This window comes from Pteropus medius, unplaced genomic scaffold (genome assembly GCF_902729225.1).
Source record: "Pteropus medius unplaced genomic scaffold, Ma_sr-lr_union100, whole genome shotgun sequence".
In the NCBI taxonomy this organism is placed as follows: domain Eukaryota; kingdom Metazoa; phylum Chordata; class Mammalia; order Chiroptera; family Pteropodidae; genus Pteropus; species Pteropus medius.
The window spans coordinates 2,011,017-2,034,936 of NW_024350399.1; the positions used below are offsets into that span (position 1 = coordinate 2,011,017).

At 40.3% G+C, this 23,920-nt stretch overlaps 1 protein-coding gene across 5 annotated transcripts in view; it reads left to right on the plus strand.

The window, feature by feature from the left end:
- DCAF8 (DDB1 and CUL4 associated factor 8) overlaps nucleotides 1-23,920 on the plus strand; it is a 36,169-nt gene that overhangs the window by 9,400 nt on the left and 2,849 nt on the right. For 4 of the 5 annotated variants that reach the window (XM_039839973.1, XM_039839970.1, XM_039839969.1 and 1 more), the window contains 10 exons: nucleotides 3,991-4,065; nucleotides 6,893-7,563; nucleotides 8,504-8,644; nucleotides 9,757-9,851; nucleotides 13,607-13,717; nucleotides 17,258-17,330; nucleotides 17,794-17,851; nucleotides 18,366-18,473; nucleotides 19,822-19,952; nucleotides 23,616-23,735. In XM_039839973.1, coding sequence (XP_039695907.1) covers nucleotides 4,017-4,065; nucleotides 6,893-7,563; nucleotides 8,504-8,644; nucleotides 9,757-9,851; nucleotides 13,607-13,717; nucleotides 17,258-17,330; nucleotides 17,794-17,851; nucleotides 18,366-18,473; nucleotides 19,822-19,952; nucleotides 23,616-23,735 — 1,557 coding nt within the window. In that variant the 5' untranslated portion in view covers nucleotides 3,991-4,016. Of the gene's footprint in view, nucleotides 1-1,897; nucleotides 1,922-3,990; nucleotides 4,066-6,892; nucleotides 7,564-8,503; nucleotides 8,645-9,756; nucleotides 9,852-13,606; nucleotides 13,718-17,257; nucleotides 17,331-17,793; nucleotides 17,852-18,365; nucleotides 18,474-19,821; nucleotides 19,953-23,615; nucleotides 23,736-23,920 lie in introns of those variants that run through there. The other variant, XM_039839971.1, reaches the window with a different exon arrangement.

The following is a 23,920-nucleotide window of genomic DNA, read 5'->3' on the forward strand; positions in this document are numbered from 1 at the left end:
AATAAAGCCACCAAAACATTCACCTACAGGTTTTGGGTAGACATATATTTTCATTTTTGAGAACATGCGTGAATGGGATTTCTGGGTTGTATGGTAAGTATGTTTATAAGAAACTGTCAAACTGTTTTCCAAAGTGACTACCATTTTGCGTTTCTACTAGCAGTGTATGAGAATTCTAGTTGTCCTACTTCTTGTTAGCACCTGATAAAGTAAGCTTTCTAAAATTTTAACCATTCTAATAGGTGTGTAAAGGATTTTCATTGTGTTTTTAATTTTTGTTTCTCTAATGACTAATAGTGTTGAACATCTTTTCAAGTGATTATTATTTAGTTGTGAGAGATTTTAAATATATTCTGGTTGCTGTCCTTAATTAAATGTTTTTTGCAGATGTTTTCTTCCAGTCTGTAGCTCATCTTTTCATTTTTTTAACCGTGTCTCTTGAAGAATAGATTTTTAATTTCTATATATCCAGTTAATTAATTTTTTCTTTGATGGTTTGTGTTTTTTTTGTATGTGTGTCCTATCCGAAGAAATATTTGCCGAACCCAATGTCATAAAGCTTATCTCCTTTGTTTTATTCTGGAAGTCGTATTATTTTAGCGGAAGTTGTATTATTTTAGCTTTCACATTTAGACCGATGATCCATTTCGAGTTAGTTTGTGTATACTGTACAAATGTAGGAATTAAGTTTTTTGTATATATGTTTTTGCATTCGGATGTCCTATTGTCCTAATATATATAGTCTGTTATACCGATCTTTTATCTATATTAGGGAAAGGAAGCAGTCCCATTAATTTTAAATGGGAGACATTGACAGAGTATGCTTACTTATTGTACTAACTCCCTTGGGATTATGTAACACATGGGAACTCACTGAAAATGAGTTTAGATCTTAGTAAAGGAATCCAGGACTAATATTTAGATGATGAAGTTCTATTGGGCATGAGGTAAGGTAAAGTTATGTTTTCATAGACTACAGAATATTACTTAATATTTTGTCATGTATTTGGTTAAAAACTTAAGGCCTTTTTAAATTAAGACAAGAAAAATTCAGATCACTGGAATTTCTTAGGTAGAAATTAAAATGACACCTGCATCTTTTTCTCCCATCCCCCAATAGCTTAGGCTTTAACCTTCAGTTTGACAGGGATTGTAGTTATTTTTAGAGTACAGGCAGTAGAGCCAATCTAATTTAAACTCCCCCAGCTACCTGGGGCAGTGAGCTCATCAACTCTTCCAAGCTCAGATTGGTTTGCTCTGGACTAGATTTTACCTGGAAATTAATCAAGCATTTGTTGGGAATGTAGTGCATTAAAGAATGAGGAAGATAGTTTGGGTCAAGTATGGTCCCTAACCTCAGTTTACAAATAAGGTGGTATTTTTGGTGATGGATGAGATTCTAGAGTGGCCCCTATACTTGAGACAGTCATAGCATCTTAGCTTGCTTTAATGTGGGCACTTAGGCTCTTAATTCCTGCCTTAGAGTTGAGAGTGTTTTAAATTTCTTCATTTTGAGGAGTTTATAAGATAAGAGTAACAGTTCACCCCCTAAGCAGTTGAATTTTACTATTGTCATTGTTCTTGGCTTTCTAGAGAAGTGGTCCCTTGAAGTGGGAATGTATGCACCCCAAGGGGTATAGAAGATGATCCAGTGGTATACAGAAAAAGTGTTGAAATTTCTATTTTTTCTAGAAAAATTAAGCTTAATATTTAATGTGAATTGATTAAATGTTTGTATGTATACACATATTGAAAGTTCATGCTCAGAGTTTTCACTGATGGAAGTTTATTAATCAGTTTTGAGACCACTGCTCTAGAGCATCCTTCTGCAAAAGTTTTAACATGTAATTCTGTTTACCTTTACCATCTCCAGAATTACTGATACTATTGTACAAAAGAAGAAAATGAAGTCCAGAGACAAGTAAGCAGCTCATCTAAGGTCACAACATATGTTAATGGCTTAGCTGATACTAGAGTCTTGGACTTTAAATTTTCAGTCTAAGACAATTTTGCTAAATTCTGTGGCCCCTAAAATGCGATCTTTAGAAGCTATCTGCCTATCAACTTACTGATTAAACAGAGTTGACATAAGCATTCACAGGGTTTTCTCTGTTTCTGAATTTAGCAATAAATTTGGTCAACGTTTTTCCTCAAAGAGGAGATCTCTTCTTGCAAGAACCTTAAACCAGTATCTCCAAAAGATGAGGTCTGCAGCCTCTGGGTATGGGTTAACTAGGCTTTGTTTTCTCCTGGCCATGGTGGCTGGGAAAACAAATGTGTTTTCTAGAGCCAGTGAGTCTAAAGTTCAGACAGTCCGGGCTTCTATAGAAGTTGATGAGATTCAGTTTTGAGAAAGGTTCTCTGGAGCTGATTTTTTCTCTGAGAGTGGATAATAGTAGGGTGAGAAATATAGTATGGTTGACAGTTTTGATTCTGAAGGTGAGAAAACATTAGATGTGTTCCCAATTGACCATGTAAGCTTATGACCTTATTTTTTAATCTTAACAGTAGTGCAGTTTCCCCCATTTTTGCAATTAATGTAATTAATTAAAACCCTATGTGAGTAAGAAGATATTGCTGAGATACTAAAGAATATAAACAGGGACTTCTAAGAGGGAAAAACAAGTGCAATGTGAGGAATGCTGTACAAAAATATATCAGAGAAGTAGGAGGAAAACAGGTTGCTCTGCAAACAGCTCTTCACTGTTTTCCTTTATGTTGCTTCACAAATCTGTTCTTTTTTTTTGGCTTCATCTTTCATCATCATCCTTCCAGGTGTTCCTCCCTCAAATTCAGCCTTGGTCTTGCTCTTGCATTATTTCCACTCCTCTGCCTAGGCCTACTATGAGTAAGCTTTGGGCAGCTGTCTCTTGGCAGAGGACACTTTTTTTGGATTTCTGTAAGGGAAAGGAGGAGATAAGGATAAGGATGGGGATGGTTCTGTGATAATTATGGGAATGAAAAGGCTTTTGAAAGATGAGAGGCCAGAGTGCCTGGGTATAAGGATTGTAGTCATAATCATATTTTATCTTTTACCCAGTGTCTTTTGTCCAAGGCAGTGAAAGGGCTTAACAAAATTCTGGTCTACATAATATTTTTCTTTGCTCTAGGGGAGTGAGGCCCTGAAAAAATAATGTGTTACAGTGATAGAAAAGAAAAAAAAGCTGATTGCTAGTGAGGGCTTTGCCAGAAAGACAGATCTGTCGAAAGTTAGTGGAATTAGGTGAAATAATGATTGTCATTTTATGAAATGGACTGAGATGGTTTAATGGAAATGTCACCTTTTTCTTCAGTTTTGCATTTGGTGACTGACAATTATTAGTCGTAAGTGCGGGGGGGACCCTTTATGTTCTTTCTTAGGTAGGGGGCTTCTGAGTTCTAATTAGGCTCTACTTCGTATAATATCGTTGCCCATAAGTTTCAAGCTAGGCATGTGAGTGAACATAAAGCCCAAGCTCTTACTCCTTGAGCTTGATTTCTTTGATCTGTCGGTTTGTGTAAAATGATATAGTCTGACCTGCCTCTTCATGTTGTGAAGACAGTGTTTTATAGAGTTTGTGGATACATATGACTAATATTAGCAGTGGAAGATTCTTGCCTAGAGGGCAGTGCTGAAGCTAGCTTTTTGTATTGAGTTAAGGCTCTCTTCTTGCAGTACCTGTCACATGATACATGCCTGCTGTTCCAGGTTTTATTTCAGTTCCCTCTTTTCCATCTGAGAAAAACACTACCAGTTACTCAGTGAGTAAAGTAAAGAGATTGCAGTTGACTTCCCAAAGATATGTCTGTCTCTTTACAAAGTTTATACATGGAGCGGGGGGAAGGGAATCTGGTATGATGTTCAGCCAAGAAGCCCTGTTTAAGCACATACACAAAAATCATTTTTATAAAAATGACAAAGGCTATACATTGTTAAATCTCATTATTCCTTTTATCATCTTTTCCAGATTATTTCATGATTGTTTCATTTTCTTCCTCTTCCAAATCCAGGCTGGCTACAGTAAACGTCATTCAAGATGTCCAGCAAAGGGAGCAGCACAGATGGCAAAACAGACTTAGCTAATGGTAAGGGGCCAAAATGAAGGAGAAGCTATTTTTGCTATCAGCTGAGGTTCTCTTCCCCTAGAGAGAGTGGAGACTTGGATTTTAGTGGAGGGAGGGAAACCTTTCCTAAGAACGAACCCTTCTTGTATTGTTTTGAGTACAGGAAACTACACAGGAAACACCTTGCACTGTCTGGTACTTTTGTTCCTTCAACTTTTATCTGATTGTTTTCAGAAAATCAGTAATAGAACTGTGCCTCTAAGAGGTCAGATGGTTTGGAATTCTGAAAGGTAGTAACGGTGGATCAAACCTAGGAGATGCTGTTAATAAAGATGGTGGGAACAAAGGAGTGGTTGGGAAGGTGAGGTTCCCTAGTTATGAGAAGTCTCTTTCCATGATAGATCATAGTTTGATAGAGATGTTAGAGGAGAGATGAAATTATAACGTAAAACAACTAGAATTGATCCTGCCGGCCTGCCTTTCTCCCTCCTTCCTCCTTCCCTTCCTTCCACCTTTTGCTGCTGCTACTAAATGTTAAATCAATGGGTCTAGGGCAGATTTCAAGGCAGGATATCAAGATTCTGATAAAGTTAGCTACTACCTGGGTTATGCTACCAATGCTTCAACTCTGAGCCAACTTCTAAACTAGAGAAATGTCCTTCAAATGGATGATATATTTGGGCAGCACAGCGTCCATCCCTCAGTACTTTGCAAGGCAGGATAATAGGCTAAAGTCTAGTCGATGTGATTGGCAGAGTAATGAAATTGAGGAAGGAAAATGAGATTTTTCAACATGCTGTTTTAGTGCCTCCTTTTTCTTACCACTATTTATTCATCTTCTGTAAAGGAAGGTGATTCAGATTTTTCACTGGACTTAGTTGCAAGACATGGGGTTGTACAGGGGTTTGAGGTGTACAATTGATTTAGAGTTTGGCCATTACCTAGATCAGGGATTGGCAGACAATGGCCTGCAGGCTAAGTCCAGTTTGCCAATGTTTTTATAAAATTTATTGGAACACAGTCATGCCCCATTATTTACATAGTCTTTATGATTGCTTTTGTGCTACAGCAGTGGAGTGGAATAGTTGTGACAGAGATCCATATGGCTACCTGGCTTTTGTCAGAAAAAACTTACCAACCCTTGAGCTAGATCTGGCCATTGACTATAGGGTCCTCTTGCTGAGCTTGTGATATGCTCTGGCCTTTATGTTAATGTGATAGAGCCCCCAAAGTTGATCATAATTTTAACAATAAATGCTAGGAGTTCTGAAGTTTTATTTTTCCTTCTCCACCTGAAGTGGTAGGTGTAGTACTTTATCTCTTCTCACCACTCCCAATCTTAAATCCAGTTGCATTTAAAAAAACCATACTATTAGAAACAAAAACAAAACAAAGAAAACCATACTATTAATCTTTCTCAGCATATATTTCAGTCTCAACAAATGTGATTCCTCAGAACAAATTGCTGCACTTTTCCTCTTCTTAGCCCATTTGTTTTCACACTGTGTTCTTAGTTGAAATGCTTTTTGAAGAGAGCTTTGTTTATGTGTCTCCCAACCTTCTATCAGTATTTGAACCTGTTTTCTTTATTGGGTCTTGCCTAAGAGTTCATTGGAAAGTGGTTTTATTGCTGCAGATAGTTTCAGAAATTACTGCTGTAATCCAGATGACTAAGCAATAAGGTGCTTCAATCTGTCGAATCCTTAAACATCAGTGTAGTATTAGAGTTGAATAGCTCATACCAGAGTCATCCATAGCTGGTCTGCGTTTCCTAACAGCCTTTACTTTTGGCAAAGATAAAATTCGTAGTCATCTAAGGAAAGAAAGCCTTGAGCATTGTTTAAAATTCTCCTTCCCCCATCCTTTCTTCACACCTTGACCTTAGGCTAGAAATTGTGGTCTAGAACATTGCCAAGTGTTTATTGGAATATGATTTGGCTGTTGTTTGATAGCAGAATGCAGTATTTAATTGGAAGGGACTATATCACTCAAAATGACCCAGTTATTTTTTAGCTACCAACATGGCAGACCTAAAGATGATGAACTTTTCTCTCAGGTACCACTATAGTACCCTTCCTTTTTAGCATTTTTATGTAGCTTCCTGATAGAACTTTGTCTCAATAAACAGTTTGTATAACTAAAAATAATATTAAAGTTATTTAATTAATGGAAGTAAGAATACATTTATTAGCAAAAAGTGAGCAAGAACCCACTCAAATGATCACAATTCTCATTTGTCACTTCTACTTCCTTCTGGATTCTTAGTGGACTTTTAGGACATTGGGGAAAGAAACTTTAGGATTTAGGAGGCAGAAAGTAGTAGTGGTGCTTTCTTAGGTGGGAAAAAGTTCAATTCCACATCCACTGTCAGAGTGATTTTAATCAGTTGTTTTCCATCCTTCTCTAAGAAGATGGCTATGCTACCTCTTGTGAGGATGGCTGTTCTTTTTCTTATATTTAGTTAAATTATTTGCTGTAACTAATGGATGCCCATCCAGCAGAACAGAGCCTAAGGTAGTTGTATCAAGCATACTTTCATCCAAATCTGCCAATGCTTTGCCTTTCAAGAATTTATCATAATCTTAGGTTCTGCATTTCTTCACTTCTGTTGAAATACCTTTATTCATGTGTGGCTTTGGTCTTAATCGTTTAAATTTCTTGTCCTTTACAAGATTCCCCCTCAAAAGGTACTCTCTATAAGCATTTGTAATGAAAACTCTTTGAGCAAAGTTGGTTTCTGGGCTTTTTCATATGATAATTTCTTAGACTAAGGAGAGAAAATGCTTCTGATCACTTTTGTATTTCTTCCTTTTTTCCTCTCACCTACCCATTTTTCACTTACATGCAGGAAGCCTGTCTAGCAGTCCAGAAGAGATGTCTGGAGCTGAAGAGGGGAGGGAGACATCTTCAGGCATTGAAGTGGAGGCCTCAGACCTCAGCTTGAGCTTGACAGGGGATGATGGTGGCCCCAACCGCACCAGCACGGAAAGTCGAGGCACAGATACAGAGAGCTCAGGTGAAGACAAAGACTCTGACAGCATGGAGGACACTGGCCATTACTCCATCAATGATGAAAATCAAATCCATGATCGCTCAGAAGAGGAGGAGGAGGAAGAGGAGGAGGAAGAAGAGCATCCTCGGCGTCGTGTACAGCGCAAGCGGGCCAACCGTGACCAGGACTCATCAGATGATGAGCGGGCCCTGGAGGACTGGGTGTCCTCGGAAACATCAGCCCTTCCCCGACCTCGCTGGCAAGCCCTTCCAGCCCTTCGGGAGCGGGAGCTGGGTTCAAGTGCCCGCTTTGTATATGAGGCTTGTGGTGCAAGAGTATTTGTGCAGCGTTTCCGCCTACAGCATGGGCTTGAGGGCCATACTGGTTGTGTTAATACTCTGCACTTTAACCAGCGTGGAACTTGGTTGGCCAGTGGCAGCGATGACCTGAAAGTGGTGGTTTGGGACTGGGTGCGGCGGCAGCCGGTACTGGACTTTGAGAGTGGCCACAAAAGCAATGTCTTCCAGGTGAGGCAAGGGAGCCAAATAGCTATTTAGAAAATCAGGCATGAGTTACACAAACCTGAGCTGTTGCCTGGAGTGGTAGCTGATAGTCATAGGAATTAGACATCAGAACTCAGTCCTACCTTGGCTCCCATGATACTCTAGACGAGCTAAATACACTGAAAGACCAATGGCAACCTTTTGTTTTCTTGAGCACAAAGACTGTCAGAAGTCTCATGATAAGTAGGGTGCTTGGAAATCATCAGGAAGGTACTTAACTATACATGTGCCCTGGTAGGAGGCACTTGAGCCAGACTCCTTGGGTTTAAATTCTGGCCCTACTCCTTACTAGCTTTGTGAATTTAGGCAAGTTATTTAACCTCTGTCTTCAATTTATCTATAATATAGGGCTAATAACAGAATTTTAAGGATCAAATAAGTAGAAGCTAAGCATTTAGTACTGTGCTTGGTACTTAATAAACATTTGATAAATGTTAGTTAATGTTGTTATTCTCTAGAGGTTTTACTCATCAGCCCAATAAATCATACTGGTTCTGGCCATTTATTCCTAAGTAAGTTCTCTTTCCCCTCCCAACATCCTCTCTCGTTTTCTTTTCCTTTGTAGTGAATTTGTGTTTGCTTCCTGAATCAAGAGTTTCCTCCTTTTTTCCCTTACTTTTCTCCCCTAGTAGGTAGAGTTCTAGTTCACCTGAGCATTTATTCTATACCTGCTTAACCTTCCAGAGTCAACTAAAATGCTCTCTTACATCAGAGAAGTTTTTTCTTTTCGTCTCCTTTAAATCTTGGAAGGAATTGGACTTTAGCCAATTATGTGAGAGTAGGAAAGCTAAATTTCCAGCTGTTGTGTAACAAAAGGGGGTGAGTTGGGGTTGTCATCACATTTTTTCCTCTCAAAATTCACCTCAATTTCTTGTATGACCTTTTTTTTATTCTTAACAACCAGGCCAAGTTTCTTCCTAACAGTGGTGATTCCACCCTGGCCATGTGTGCCCGTGATGGGCAGGTGCGGGTAGCAGAGTTGTCTGCCACACAGTGCTGCAAGAATACAAAGCGTGTGGCCCAACATAAGGGAGCGTCCCACAAGGTAAGTAAGCCTTTGACTCAAAGGATGTGAAATCCAGTACCTCTGGATCTCAGCCAAGGCCTTCTCCTATCTCTGCTCATTGTGTCCCCTTTGTGTGGTCACCTGCCTCCCTCCTTTCAGTTCTAAGATTTGTAGATTGGAAGGGAAGAAAAGCAACCACCACCCTAAACTTCTCGGAAAACAAGTATTTGAGAGATCTGTAGATCTTACACATGCAGTATTTAGTTGATTATACCTAATCCCTAAGGTGAGCCAAGGGTTTAGTTTGGAGATGCTTGAGGTCTCCTAGGCCTTCCAAACCTTTAAACTTTACTCTGATCATATTTAGAACATCTTATTAACAACTCCAAGGTGCTAGTGGTTGGCTTCTCGTAAGTAAGAACTTCAGCTTTTCTGCTTACAACTCTTAGTGTACAAACAGCACTGTTTTTGGAAGCTCTATATTGACCAGGGAATATAAGCCAAATAGTCACGGTGGCGGTCAGTGAGGAGCTAAGAGCTGTCTAGTTTCAGAGTGGGTACCAAGTTCTTTCATGCCATGGAAAGAGAATGGTCCTCTCTTCTTACAAAGCCTAAGTAAATACGTAGTTGGACCTAGAGTATCCTTTTCTAGATGGCTCTGGCAATGTGGAAATTACCTGTTTCTCTGAATCTTAAGCATACCTCCAACCTACTAGGTAACTAATTTTTAGAACTGAGATGTAGGGAATGAAACTTGGGTGCCATTTCTCTTCCCACCTGAGGGTGCGGAGCTGATTTAATTTGAGAATGAGCACTAATGGCTAATGTTTTCCTTTAGTAGCACTGTTTACAACCTTTGGGTACTTAGTTAAAATAGCTAATCAGCTGTCCTTTTGACTTAGAGTAAATAAGAGTATAGAGTAAATAAGCTGTAAGTAATTCACACGGAGCCAGAGAGGGTGAGCTTATTAAATTATCTCCTTTCCTGAGATTTTACAAAGACATTTTTCTAGATGAGACCTTTTTTTTAATTTTTTTTTTTTATTTTTTTACTTTTTGATGAGGCATTTTAAATGCAGCTCTTCCTAAAGATAAATGACCTCTAATTCTAAACTTTAAAAACCTCATCCTTTCCCTTTTTTCTCTTTCAGTTGGCCCTGGAACCAGACTCTCCCTGCACGTTCCTATCTGCAGGTGAAGATGCAGTTGTCTTCACCATTGACCTCAGACAAGACAGACCAGCTTCGTAAGTATAGCAACCATATTTTTACAGAAGTGGATCTCTTGGCCTCAAAAATATTCCACGTGGCCTAGGTAATGCTCAACTTTCTGGTCCATCAGAATGGTCCCTTTGTGCCTGTGATAAGAAGCAGATCAGGGGTTAGGGGAATTCATTACTTCTTTGTTCTTATTTGTCTGTTTGTCAGCAGTGAAGTATTATTCAGTCTACCTTTATTTTTAAAGCAAGGTTCAGTTATCTTATATGTGGGCTTTAATAACTCTATTCACTTAGGTACAATTTAACTTCTCCACAAGAAGCATATTACTCTACAAAGCAGCTTAGAGATATGGTCCTATGTAGTTATCAGTTCAGTTACCTATAAAATATGTAAACAAGTAAATGATAAATTTTGAACAAAAGTATTGGTAGCTATAGTAGAACTCTATTATATCACAGTTCATTTTTACATGAATTTAAAACTTATGGGATAAATTATATCCCTTTTAGCTGTGTGATATCATAGCATCTTGTTTGGATCCAGGCAGTCGTGGGTGGGTAGGTGGGTTTGTGGGTGGGTGGGTGTGTGTGTCTGTCTGTCTGCATCTGTGTCTCTCTCACGTAAGAGATTCAAATAATAAAATATATGGACAAAATGTAAACGCTCCCTCATGCACACCTCCTCTGCCCCCCACTTTTTGGGCTACTGGTAATCATTGTTAAAATTTTTGAATTTTGTATATTTTTATGTATCTTAATATATGCATTTACACTTTTCCCCATAAATGGAATACTTATGTATACATATATAAACATGTATGTGTATAGAAACATGCATGTTTCTGCAATTTTCTTTTTTCATGTTAGCATGTATTTTAGAGCTTTTTCTCCATCAGACTGCAAAGGACTACCTCATTTTTAACCATGACATATCTGTTACAGCATTGGCATACTACAGTCTGTTTAACCATGACCTCATTGGTGCATCATCTAGAGTACTTAATGTCTTGTTAGTCTTAAAAATTATAATGACAAATCTCGAATGTCAATACCAGTGTTGAATAAGGGATGCCATTGATTTACGTAGCATACATGTAAAAGACAAGTTAATTTAGAGAACATAATCTTAAGACTGATTAATATTAGATATAAGTATAGAAGAAGTTGTCTAGGGAGTGGAAGAGCTTAAAAAACTGATTGAATGAAGGAAATGTTCTAGGTTTGCGGAAAGGATATAGTGGTTACTTATATAAACTTTTCTTCAAGAGCATGAGGGTTGAGAGATACTGGGTTTATACTGGAAAGGGAACAGGCTTGGGTGACAAGGGATCTGCCTTCTAGTACTATCCTGCAGTTATTTAGCTTTCAGAAAACCATTTATTCTCTTGAACTGAATGGTGTTATTATCCGTTCTAAAGTTCTATGGTTCTGTGATGATAATGGGACATTAGTGAATTTTCAAGAGGGGAGGGGAAGGGCAAAGATGGGAAAAATGGTAAGAGTTTATTTAGTCTGTTCTGGTAGAGAAAGTTGTGAAACAGAATGAGATCATATTCTGTGGATCAGGGTCTGAGGAAAACTACTGTTAGGCCACAAGGAATTGGGAATCTGGTTCTAGTGATGGGAAGAGCAGATAACTTTGGCAGATTATTGAATTTGGAATGAAATGATGTAGGCAGAAAAATCTGGCTGAGAGATGACCAATGGGACTAGAAACTAAGAGGGGAAACGTAGGAGAAACTTACAGTAGGAAGAGGCCCAAATTCTGGATTTGGGAAATAAGAGACAGCCTTCAAAGAGATTTCGTTTTAGGGGTTGTAAAAGTGGTAGAAGGCTAGAATGAAGTGGGAGGACTGAATGTGAAGGTCATGGCCAGAAAATTTAAGCTATCCTTGTGTGTTAAGCTGATGCCTGCCTGACATCTGCTTATCTCAGAGGCATTGTGTGAAGTTGGCATAAGGGAATTTTTCTTTTGTGTATATGATAGCTGAGTCTCTGGAAGCTGGTGAAATTGGCTAACATCTCAGGAAAAAGAGTTGGATTTGGATCTGTGGGTAGATAGTCCTTCAGCTAGTGGAAGCCAGTTTCAGATATTCTTCAAAGGAATCCTTTGGTCTGATCTATAATTATTTTTCCATTTTTGCTGTAACATACCTGCTCATTAAAAAACTACAAATTTTAAGGCAAAATTTGGTAATTTATTTTATATGGTTTAATATGCTGCCTTCCTCTGCCATGATTAATTATTTTTATAGCCACTCTTACGTGTTCCCTAGAGAGCTCAAGATACTCTGTGCATTTTACATTGGGAGAGAGAATTACTTGTTTTAGGTGAGTACGTTGAGACATGGAAAGATTGAGCTCTTTTTCAGGATTATATGACAGTGGAGCAGGTACTTCATAATCAATTCTTACACTTTTTTCATTTTGCTTTCATACTTTTATATTTGTTCGACCCTCTCCAGAAAATCCAAATTGCTGAGGAAATAAGATGGTCTTGTGAAAAGGAGCAGCTTTTGCTCCTACTACTTGTCCCTGTCTAAAACCTGACAGAGCTACCTCTTTTCCATTGCTAGTTGTGTTCCTGAAATTCTTTTTTCGATATTTTCTGCCTATTGTTTTGAGGGGTGTGTGTGTATGTGTGTGTTGTCTGTAATGACATTAATTTTTAATGACTTTTATACACTATTCTTTTGATGGAAGGCTATAGAGATTTTAAAATCAAATAAAATCTCTCCACTTTGCCTAGAGCAGGTCTAGGCTGGAGTGACTGACCATGCAGAGAGGATGCTAAAATTGTTTCTTTACAAGAAACTTGTTGTCATGGTTATATTTCTTTCAGTTTTCATAGCAACCAAAAATGAGCAAAACCTTAGATTAAAAACGAAAGCTAAAGACCAGTTCCTTTTTTTTCCTGTCTTTCCTTTTCCGTAAATTTATTAATCTTTATGATGTCATATTTGACTGGTTGAACACTTAGATCTGGGAAAGTATTCTTAGTGTTACCCTTAAGCTGGAACAAATTATAGCTGAAAGCCAGAATTTTCTGAAACTCTGGAATTTCATAGTGTTTCCTCAGGGCCCCATGCTCTTCTAAGGACCTCCCCCACCCCCTTTTTTTGTGGTAAACTAGAAGAATAATTTAGAAATTATTTTCCAGCCTTAAGAACAGCTATCTTCATAAGAACTTCCTCTTTTAACTTGTTTCAGATAAGGGAAGTAGAATGCTATTTTCCTTTGAATTGCCCTTGTGCTAGAAAACTATAGCTTGTCATTTCTCTGCATTTTTAACACTAAATTTTAAGTGACATTCTTCTGGAATCTAAGAGATAGACTCTCACCTTAAAGGTCTTTTATGTCCACTCTGTGATTCATGCTCCCTTCACTCCATGCTCCCAGATGATTGAGAACATGTATTTATAAATGAGGGATGGGAAGATGTGGATAGTATTGTCTGTTTAATGATTGGTTATCATGTTGGACTCCAGCTATACAGACTACTTGAGGAGCTATACTTTCATATACCTTTAACTTATACTTCTTGAGGAACACCAGAAAATGATTTCACTACTTTTTTTTCCATCCCCAAAGTAGTAGTAAATATATGTGAAGGCGGTTTTTGTCTTCCTCCTGTGTTTAGAACAACCATAACCACTTTTTTCTTTTTTTCCAAATGAAAATAAGAATATTAGCCATGTCTGCATTACTCTCTCTGCTCTCACTTGCTGTGACCATCTGGATCTTTTGAAGAATATAACTTTTATGCTTTTCTACTCTTCAAGGAAACTGGTGGTGACAAAAGAGAAGGAGAAGAAAGTGGGACTGTATACAATCTATGTTAATCCTGCTAATACCCACCAGTTTGCAGTAGGTGGACGAGATCAGTTTGTAAGGTGAGTCTGTGGCTCTTTTGTGTCTTTGAGAGTTTGAGACTCTGATGCATTGTGTACTACCAGGTGTCCCTTATGGAAAGGTATGAATTGCCTGTGAATCCATTAACCACCATCTTGAGTTTTTTACCCTTATGAGTTATTCTCCCTAATAGAACAATTTCTGAGGGATAACTTAACATAGAGATTATCAAGTTTTAAAGAAGTTTATTGAATTGACCAAGGTCCCCACATAGCATAAACCCAGGTTTACTAGCAAGTGCTATATTAGTGAATATCTTCTAATACTTTTCAAATATATGCTAACATGCACTAGAAATTTCGAATGTTGGTTTCATGTACAGAAATGAGGTGACTTGGGAGTACTCAGTGTGAACTCAGATTTTTGGCTCCCATTAATTTGAACTATCCGTAGTGATATTTTTGTTACTGTGAACACTGTGTAACACTGGCTGTTGAGGCTTATCCTAAGGAAAACAGTTTATGGATTTGATCCCCATGTGTACCAGTTTCCTTTTGGTCCTTAGTCACAACTGTATCCCATCCCTATCCAATTGGCTTATTTTTAACTATATTTTTTCTTTTGCTGAGAGATTGTCAGTTTGAAAGGGAGGAGGGAGAGGATCATTAGAGAAATGAATGGCTTTTTGCTTTCCTGATGGTAGGTGAAAAGCATTATCTTTTTAAATGACAGCACATTTTGTACAACTATATTCTGAAATTAATTTTATTTAAAAGAAAGGGCAGAGAAGGTAACGATTTCCCCATAAAGAAGAAGGACAAAGAGCATTAGATACTGAAAAACACAGAATAGTCCATACAGCAAAGTATTAAATATTCAAATTTTTAAAACTAATTTGCTGACTTGCTGAAGTTTATGATGGCTTAGTGACATTTAAGAGCTGTGGTTTAGACTTAGTTTAGAGGGGGGGAAAATCTGATTATCAGCTGATGTATATTTGCTGAAGAGTAGTAATTGGTAGTATAGCAGTACTATTTTCTTTTTCTGGTTCATTTAGAACAGCAGTCCCCAACCTTTTTGGCACCAGGGACCAGTGCTCCTATGAGAATCTTAATGCCTGACGATCTGAGGTGGAGCTAAGGTGGTGAAGCTTTGCTCACTAGCTCTCTGCTCACCTCCTGCTGTGTGGCCCAGTTCCTAAGAGGGCACGGATTGGTACTGGTCTTCAGCCCAGGGGTTGGGGACCTCTGATTTAGCAAATGTTTCCTGGATATTCTCTTTATTCAGGATATTAAACAAGGGATTGGTGGAGAATACAAACATATATTGATTCATTTATTAATCTAGCATTTACTGAGCATCTATTGTGTGCTAGATAGGCACTTGGCTAGACGTAGTCTCTGTCTTCAAGGAGCATTCTGGAGAAACATAAGGACTACAAATATTAAGTAAGTACCCAATATTACTCATCTAGTAAGTGGCAGAGTTAGTATTTGAACTCAGATCAGACTCCTTAAATATGATAGAAACCATTTCACTATGCTGTTCTTCCTCACAGAGGAAGTATTAAAGACAAGATTGAGATATTCAAATTAGTATTGATATTCAAATGAGAAATTAGTATTTCGGATAGAGGAACAATATGTGTAGAGGTAAGATTACAAGATGTGACATGGTATATTCAAGGAGCATTGTTTTTGTTTTTGTTTTGATTTTTATATAATGTATGAGATCTGTGAGTATTGGTAGGCAGCCATACTAAGGAGTTTAAATTTTATTTAATAGAAAGTACAAAATCACCGAAGAAATTTAATCAAGAAATTTACATAAGATTTTGCATTTTGGTCATAATTCTGGTGACAATATAAGCAACGAAATCAGTTTAGTCATAATTCTGGTGACACTATAAGCAATGAAATCAATATAGCTGCATATAATCTAGGCAAAAATTGGCTAAGCTTGAAGAAAGCAGATACAGTCAAGAAATACATCCAGGTAGTTGAATTGACAGGACAGAAATTAGTTGCATAGGAAAGAAAGGACCTGATTTCTTGTTCGACCACCTCAATTTAGGATATTGCCATTAACAGATTCAGGGGAAGGGGTAGGTTTAGTTTTAGAAGTAGCTTTAGTTTTAGAAGAAAGAGAATGAGTTTACTTCTGGGCATCCTATTACAACATTCATTTGGCATGTAGATATGAATCTAGAGCTCAGAATAAGTGTGGGCTGGAGACAAATTTATGAAACATATGTCTGCATATAGGTGGTAGTTAAATTCCATTGGTAATGGAATTTGATCACCAAAGGAAAGTATTAGAATTCTTTTCCCCACTACTCTTTTGATTCTGTGGTCTCTTTGAGAACATAAGGAGAACTGATCTCTTCTCCCTAGAAAATGCACATAAGCACAGTTTCTGGACATTCACATACTAGTTGGATGCTAGGTTACAATTTCCTTAGATAGAGTCAGTTGAGAAGTTAAGATCAAAAACCTCAGGGGAATGTCAGCATTTAAGGGATGGACCCAGAAAGACAAGCCTATGAACAACAGAGTGGTTGGACATCAAGGAAAGAAAGTGTTTCAGGGAAGGAGTAATGAACAATGTCAGGATGAGAAAGGCCTGAAAAGTATCTTGTTGGCATTGGCAGTTAGGTTACTGATGACTTTAGCCAGAGAGGTTTCAGTGGTGAGTAGGTCAAAGCTAGATGAGAATGGATTAAGAAATGAGTGGGAAGTGAGGAAGTGAAAATATTGAATGTAGATTATGTAATTTGACTGCAAGGGGAAGGACAGAAAAAGCAATAATAGGAAAGGACAGTCAGTAGAAGGAGGATTTTTAGGAAATGGGCAAGGGGAGTGATGAGGAAGAGGTTGAGAATGGACTAATCAAACAAGATCCTTGGAGGGATGAGCAGCTGTGGAGAGATGAGACTCTGAGATTGGAGGAGATTGGTAGATGAGGACAGTGATTAGATCTATCTTGCCCTTCACCGTATCTTCAGCACCTAGCATGATACCTGGCACGTAATATGTGTCATAAAAAATTTGAATACATGATTAAAGTTTGGATTTGGAGAGATGAGGGAAAGTTTGATGCTTGATGAAAATGAAAGGAAGAGAGGACTTTTGGGATATAGGTAGTGGTTTATAATAGTTGTGCGGTATGAGAGGGAGAACTGGCCAAATGTTTCAAGAAGAGATTGAAGATCTACTGACATGTAAAGCATGATCTCTTCCCATGAATAATAAGCCCAATTGGGCAGGTAGCATACACACAAAAAACTCTATAATAATGTTATTTCTATGAAAATAAATATTGATATAAAAGCTGAGAGGAGGGCTAACCCATTTTAAATTGATATAAATGAGGCTTGATTACCACTTGAAATGGGAAATACTTGGTTAAAAGAGTTAGGGTTTGGAAAGGGGGAGAGAGAGGAGGACTTTCCGGCTTGGTTGGGGAATGTTCTTTATCTGCCCTGACATCCACCTGACAGCTATTCCTCCCACTACATTGAATTGCATCTTTTTAAGGGATCAGTTTGTAACTTGACATTTTCATTGCTTTTTCCACCACAGGATTTATGACCAGAGGAAAATTGATGAGAATGAGAATAATGGAGTACTCAAGAAATTCTGTCCTCATCACCTGGTAAGATTCATGAAGGGTCAGTGGCTCCAGGCTTCCCTGACTCGACCCCAAGGTCGTGCCCAAACTTGTTGGTTTGCTGGGAAGAGCTTGGACATTCAAGTCAGATACCTGGATTTGAATCCTGGCTCTACTACTTAACCAGCTTTGTGATCTTGGGCAGTCACCTCACCTCTGTTGGCCAGTTTTCTTATCGACAAAATAGAGATAATTGCCTTGTACTGTGATGGTAAGGCCTAAGGAGATAATGTATATATAAAATGGCTAGCACACAGAAGACAACCAACAGAAAGTCGTCTCCCCCCAGAGGTGGTCACGTTTCATCAGTTGTATTCCTTTCTCTGTCTCTCTCTGTCTCTCAGTCTGGGAGAAGATAGAGGGGAATTTGAAGGAAAACCTGTTTCCTGAAGATGGTATAACAAATGGGGGGGGTGGGGCATCAGTCAGTATCTGCTCCTTATTGCAGGTGAACAGTGAGTCCAAAGCAAACATCACCTGTCTTGTGTACAGCCACGACGGCACAGGTACGTGAGCAGGGCCCAGCTCCTAGGCTGGCACGCCCCCTCTGTCTGGGGAGCTGCTGAGCAGTGAGGCATGTGCCCTCCAGTGCTCACTGCTGTGCTTTGGCTCCAAGTGGAGCAGCTGGGGAGTAGTTGCTGATGGTGAGCACACAGCGGGAGGATGCAGCATATGACCCTTGGAGATGCCAGGCACCACTTGCAAGAATGCTGCAGATGAGATTTAGCAGGGCCTGTCCTCAAGTCCAGGCTATTTGCCTAAGCAGGTTCTTAGACCTTTGACTCATTCCTGAGTTTTGGGTGTGATCTTTCTGAGCATTCTGCTACCCCTGGGTTGGCAGCGTGTTCCTAGTCTACTCTAGACACCTGACTTGCCTGCTATTCCAGTTGTAAGATGGGCGCTATATACCTGGGTATTAAGAGGGGGCACTACTGGCAAGAAGCCCCACCCCAACCCCCAGCTCCTGATCCTAGCTTTTTTCAGCCTTTGCCTTCACTGCTGTGTGCTTGTTCTTGGCAGAGCTCCTGGCCAGTTACAATGATGAAGACATTTATCTCTTCAACTCCTCTCACAGTGATGGGGCCCAGTATGTTAAGAGATATAAGGGCCACAGAAATAATGCCACAGGTGAGGCTGTCTTTCTAGGTTTCTGTAGCCAAGTCTGTTGGCTTGGAGAACCACAGGTTCTCATTCAGGTTTTGCAAATAGGAACTACCTAAAGGAGTATACTGCTTGCCACTGAGGTTGTAGGAGGGGATCCCTAACTGGGCTGGAGTTGCCATGGGCTACTGTGCTAGAGGAGAAGGCTCAGGGGCATCTCTCACCACTGCAATGACATTACTTGGTTTGAGCATAAGGAGACCGATTTTTCAGTTAACTTCAGAATTAAAAGGCTTGTAGGGAGTCCGGGAAAGCCCTCCTCAGTCAGTGGTATTGAACTTCCTAGAACATGGTGAGCTTATACCTCTAGGGAGGAGGAGGAAGTCATTCTTTTGAGTGAGGCAGAGGAGGAGGAATGGTGCAATCCCTTTCCCAAATTTGCAGTGAAGATTGACCTTTTTTTGTTCTGTCTGTGGTTCTTTGCTGTGCAGTGGAGCCACCTGACAATCATAAAAATACTGATGCCTGGCTCCTATCCCCAGGCATTCTAACTTAATTGATATCGGATACAACCTGATTGGGATGTTTAAACTCTCTATGTAATTCCAGTGTACAGAGAAGTTGGGAAATCACCGCCCTTTGTTGTTGCTACCACTTCTAACAAATGTGTCGTAATTCTGACTTGGAGAGAGCAGTTCATTTCTTTTTTCTCTTAGGCTGGTGAGATTAAGAGGGAAAAACCTGTGCTTGGGTCTTAGTACTTGGGCAGACTAAAGGAGTATCAGTCTCGTGACTGGTATGGGACTGGACATTGTAGTTGGGACTCCTGGCTTCTCTCACTAATTTCAGAGAGTGGAGCCCTGTTGTTCAGAGTCTTGGTAACAAGCAGAGTTCAGATGCTTCTTAAAGGTAGTTGTGGTGTGTATCCCTCCATCAGTCTCAGGTCAGCTGATGACCCAGGAAGCATTGATAAGGTACCAATGAAGTACACATCCCAAGGATAATCCTAGGGCATAGGACAGTGCTGGCAGAGCTGGGGCAGGCAATTCAGGTTGGGAGAGTAAGGCACTAGTGAGGCCTGTGGTTGCTTCCTAGGGTGTAGACTAATGAGACTTAGGCTGTTGCTGAGAGACTGCCAACTTCTTAACCCTTGGAACTCTTTGGGGGAATAGAAATAGTCTCAGGGACTAGTGTGATTCTTGTTATATCTGTCTGTTATACATGCATAATCCTTTGATTGTTTTGTGAAAATGAAAGGAATTCTTTGGCTCTTAACTGATTTAGAGTTTATGAATAACTAAGTTCTCTATGAGGTAAATATATATAGGCCTGATGCCAACCCTCATGTGGTTTATTCCCTCATTTATCATTTCAGTAAAAGGCGTCAATTTCTATGGCCCCAAGAGTGAGTTTGTGGTGAGCGGTAGTGACTGCGGGCACATCTTCCTCTGGGAGAAATCATCCTGCCAGATCATTCAGTTCATGGAGGGGGACAAGGGAGGTGTGGTGAGTATGATGTGCCGGGCTGGCTTGCTCCCTACTCTCTTCAGTCATTAAGGTAGGTTTTGGCAGGGCCACTGAATTCCCACTGTGACAATGTAATACCATGTCTTACAGGGCTAGCCAGCTAAGAGGCAGTGTGGTCTGGGGGTGCTAGGTTTTCGATGGGATATTTTCTTCCTTTTCCTTTCTTCTGCCCCTCTAAAGCACAGTTTATTGAGAGGAGAAAGTGATCTTAGGGAAGAACCTGTGGCCTGACTGAGATACCTCTAGGCATGGATCTCCCCAAAGAAAAACATTGGAGTTGAGGGCATACCATCCTACACAGTGCTAAAGCTGTCTCCATGTTTTATGCCTGATGAGCAGCTAAATAGTGATCTTGATTACAAGATTCTGGACCAGCAGATACAAGTTGGAAGGAGCATTGTTCGGAATATTGGGAAAATCAGAATATGGTCTATACATTAGATAACGTGGCATTCAATGTTAAATTTATTTAATGTGATGATAGCATTCTTTTTATGTGGGAGAATATCCTTGTACTTAGGAGATACATATTAAGTAGGATGAAGTAGTGAAGTGTCATGCTTACATTCAAATGGATAAAAACATAATGTATATGAATATACAGGGAGAGAGTAAATATGGCAAAATGTTTTTTTTGTTTGTTTGTTTGTTTTGAGAACGACTGAGTAGCCTGCTGTACAACCCATGATCACATCACAATCTTCCTGTCCTTTGACAGACAAATAGGGCACAAAGGAAGCATGAGGATTCTTGAGTTGAGGAGTGAAGCATGGTCAGCTCTTAACATGTATCTGGCTAGCCATGTATATTTTTCCTTTTTTGAGACACAGCATCAGGCAGGAGTTCAGTAGCTTTCAGAAGATATGACAGAGACAGTTTAGGAGATTGCATTACAGTGATTACCCAAGATAGTCTGGCTGAGACAGCTTAGGCTCTCTTCCTTTTCATCCTTCTAAGCTGTGGGGAATTGTAAAGAGCCCAGCCATCTCTTGATGAGTTTTATCCAGAGAGTGGTGTTAGAATTTAGAAGGATTTCTTACAATCGATACCCCATTCCTTGTGTGTCTTGCCTTGGTATGAGGCTGAGATTTTCTTTTGGTTTCCTCTAAGTTTCTGGTACCTGTGACCAGAATAGATCCAAAGCTTTTATGGCCTGAGTTTAAGTAGAGAGGACTCTAGAACTTGGAGGTGTATCTCAGTGTTGCCTGTTTCATTTCCTTCTCCTCCATAAGTTCTCTTGTATCAGCTGCAGTGAACAAACCCAAAACACTGGAGTATTAATGAGAATTCTACAATAGGCATGTAGTCAGAAGGTAGTCAAAAGGGGCCATTAATCCTTTCTTGATCAAACTGTCGTGTTGAATTCTGTTCCAGAGAGATTTAGGGCTGAATGCCCTCCCCCCCGGCCAGTACTTGTCCGTTCTCCAAAATCACTTTGCAGGCCAGTTTGTTTTCAGCCTAGCCAGTATTAGGGTTTGATGATTAAACTAGGTGCTCAGGTGGGGAGGGCATCTGCTTGGGATGTGTGGGCCCCAGACCTGAGTTTTAGTAGTCATAAGAGTGAGGGTCTGTACCAAGAGATATAGAGACTGTACCCTGAAGTGAATTTCCTGGCTTATTCTCATGTAAGCTGAGTGGTCTGCGTGATCCTCACTTGACTTTTTTTGTTGTTTTGTTTTGTCTTAACCTCCCAGCAGTGAGGTCACCAGGCACCAGCCTCAATGCAGACTCACAGCAGTTCTGTATCATAAAGTAGAATATTAGAACTAGAAGGGACCTTAGAGATTGTTGTCTACCTTGCCTAGGTATCTTGACTCTGTTTTTGGCTCAAACACTAGTCGTTTCTTTATTCCCATTCAGGGACAAGGGTGGGAGATGATATCAAGGGACAATTCTTTGTCTCCCAAAAGCACTTTGCTGCTTCATCTCATTCCCTGTATCTCCCAGCCTAGTCCTTTAAGGCCAGAGATCTTTTCTCTGCTCAGGCATTATTGACAGGATAAGTCCTGGCATTCAGACAGGTCTGGTGAAGTGACCAGGTACCCTGGCCCAGAAGCTTTCTGTCGGCTCCCCCTGCAGGCTCCAACTCAGGTACTGTATGTAATTTATTGTTGTTCCTTTTGTCATTGGCTTTGTCCTTAATCTTAAGTTCCAAGGATTTTCTTCTCTGTGCTTTTTTGTTTTACTGACTTGTCCAAGCAGAACTAGGTCAGAGTAGAGGAGTAATGGACTTATCAGGAGGTGGATGAGTGAATGCAAGTTTGTGTGTGTAAGTTGTCACATTATCTTTTGGTAATGTTCCTGAGCAATGGAGTTTCTCTCTAGTGCCTCCTCATGCTCCAGATGCTGGAACCTCTTCCACACTGCCTTAAGGAGCCCAATAAAAACTGCATGAGCTGATAATGTGGAGTGAGAGAAGAAGAAGCGGGGAAATGAGGTTTCTACTTTACTCATAGGCTCAGACTTAGCTTCCAGCCTTTTCTCAGCATTTGTTTATTTGTAAAATGGAAGACAAAGAAGATTGGAAGTCTGTAGGTCAGTTTTATTTTCCATACTGGCCCAACTTCCCCTCAGCTGCCTTGTGTGCGCAGGCAAGGCAGAGGTGGTTGGTCCAGAGAGAACTGAGCGAGGCTTTTTGCCAAGGGTTGTTTTCTTAGACTATAGGGCAGCTGCAAGGCAGGGTGGAGTGAGGTGAGGAGTGGGTAGAACCACACCTTCCTTTTGGGTGCCTTTCCTGTCTATTCCTCATCTGACTAAGAGACCAAAAATGCTTTAGCAGCCCGATCTGGACTAGCTCTTTCGGTGGGGATGGGAGCTGCCTTGTGCTTGCCCTGCTTTGTTAGGAAGGCTGAAATTTCCAAGTCAGACAGCAGGGGGCATGGAGGCCTTCAGACAGAAGGAAGCTGCTTAAGGCAGAGGCCTGTCCTAATTCATTTCTCCTGCTGAGCGTGGCTGAGATTGAGGCTGGGGGCACCCCAGGAAGCTGCCCTGCTATGCTGTGCCACCTTATAGCTAAGCCTATTGTGCTTTCAGGGCAGGTAGCAGGATGCTGTCCCCTGAGATGTGCAGGGTCCCCAAGCAGATATGAATGTGCCTCTACTGCCCCACTACTCCCCAGCTCAGACTCTTCCCAGCCTGTGCTTTCCTCCAATTCTAGTAAATAGTGCCAAGTGAATGTAATTGTTCTCTGACTCTTCTCTGGGGGCTCAGTGGCAGCTTCTGCTTTCTTTTTTAAAATTTATTTGCCACTTGGTGAAAACCACTGAGATGGTTTTTTTCAGCCTTGGGCAAATTGGAGCTGTGGACTCCATAGTGAATGAGGTCATCTGGACCTCATTGCCTTTTTGTGAAGCTAGCAGTAAGCTTGGCCAGTCACCCCTTACCCCTAGGGCTATGTCTGGGGATGAGGCCACTCCTGCCTATATGTAGGAAGTGAGAGATGGGCCTGGTATTATATGCAGTCTGTGTCCAAGGTTTCTTCCACCTCCAGGGTTCTTTGGCCTAGCCTCATAATGGGTGGGCCTACCTTTCCAGCAGCTGCCCAGTTCTTATTGAAGATAGTGGTTTGGCTCAAGGTGAGTAGAGGTTTTTAAACCGTGCTCCCACATACCTCAGCCTGTGCTTTCCCTTCCTCTCAATCAGGTAAACTGTCTTGAGCCCCACCCTCACCTGCCTGTGTTGGCAACCAGCGGCCTAGACCATGATGTTAAGATCTGGGCACCGACAGCTGAAGCTTCCACTGAGCTTACAGGTTTAAAGGATGTAAGTAGCTGACTGCAAGTGTTCTTTTTCTTTATTTGCATACTGTTATGAGTCTTCATTGTCACAAGAGAGAATGACTTGCTGCCCAGTTTTTTAAGGCACCGATCTAACACCCTCTCCCCCACACTTCTAGGAAGTCCTAGTCCAGGGGGCAGCTTCGAAGTGCTCCTAATTCGTGCTAAAGT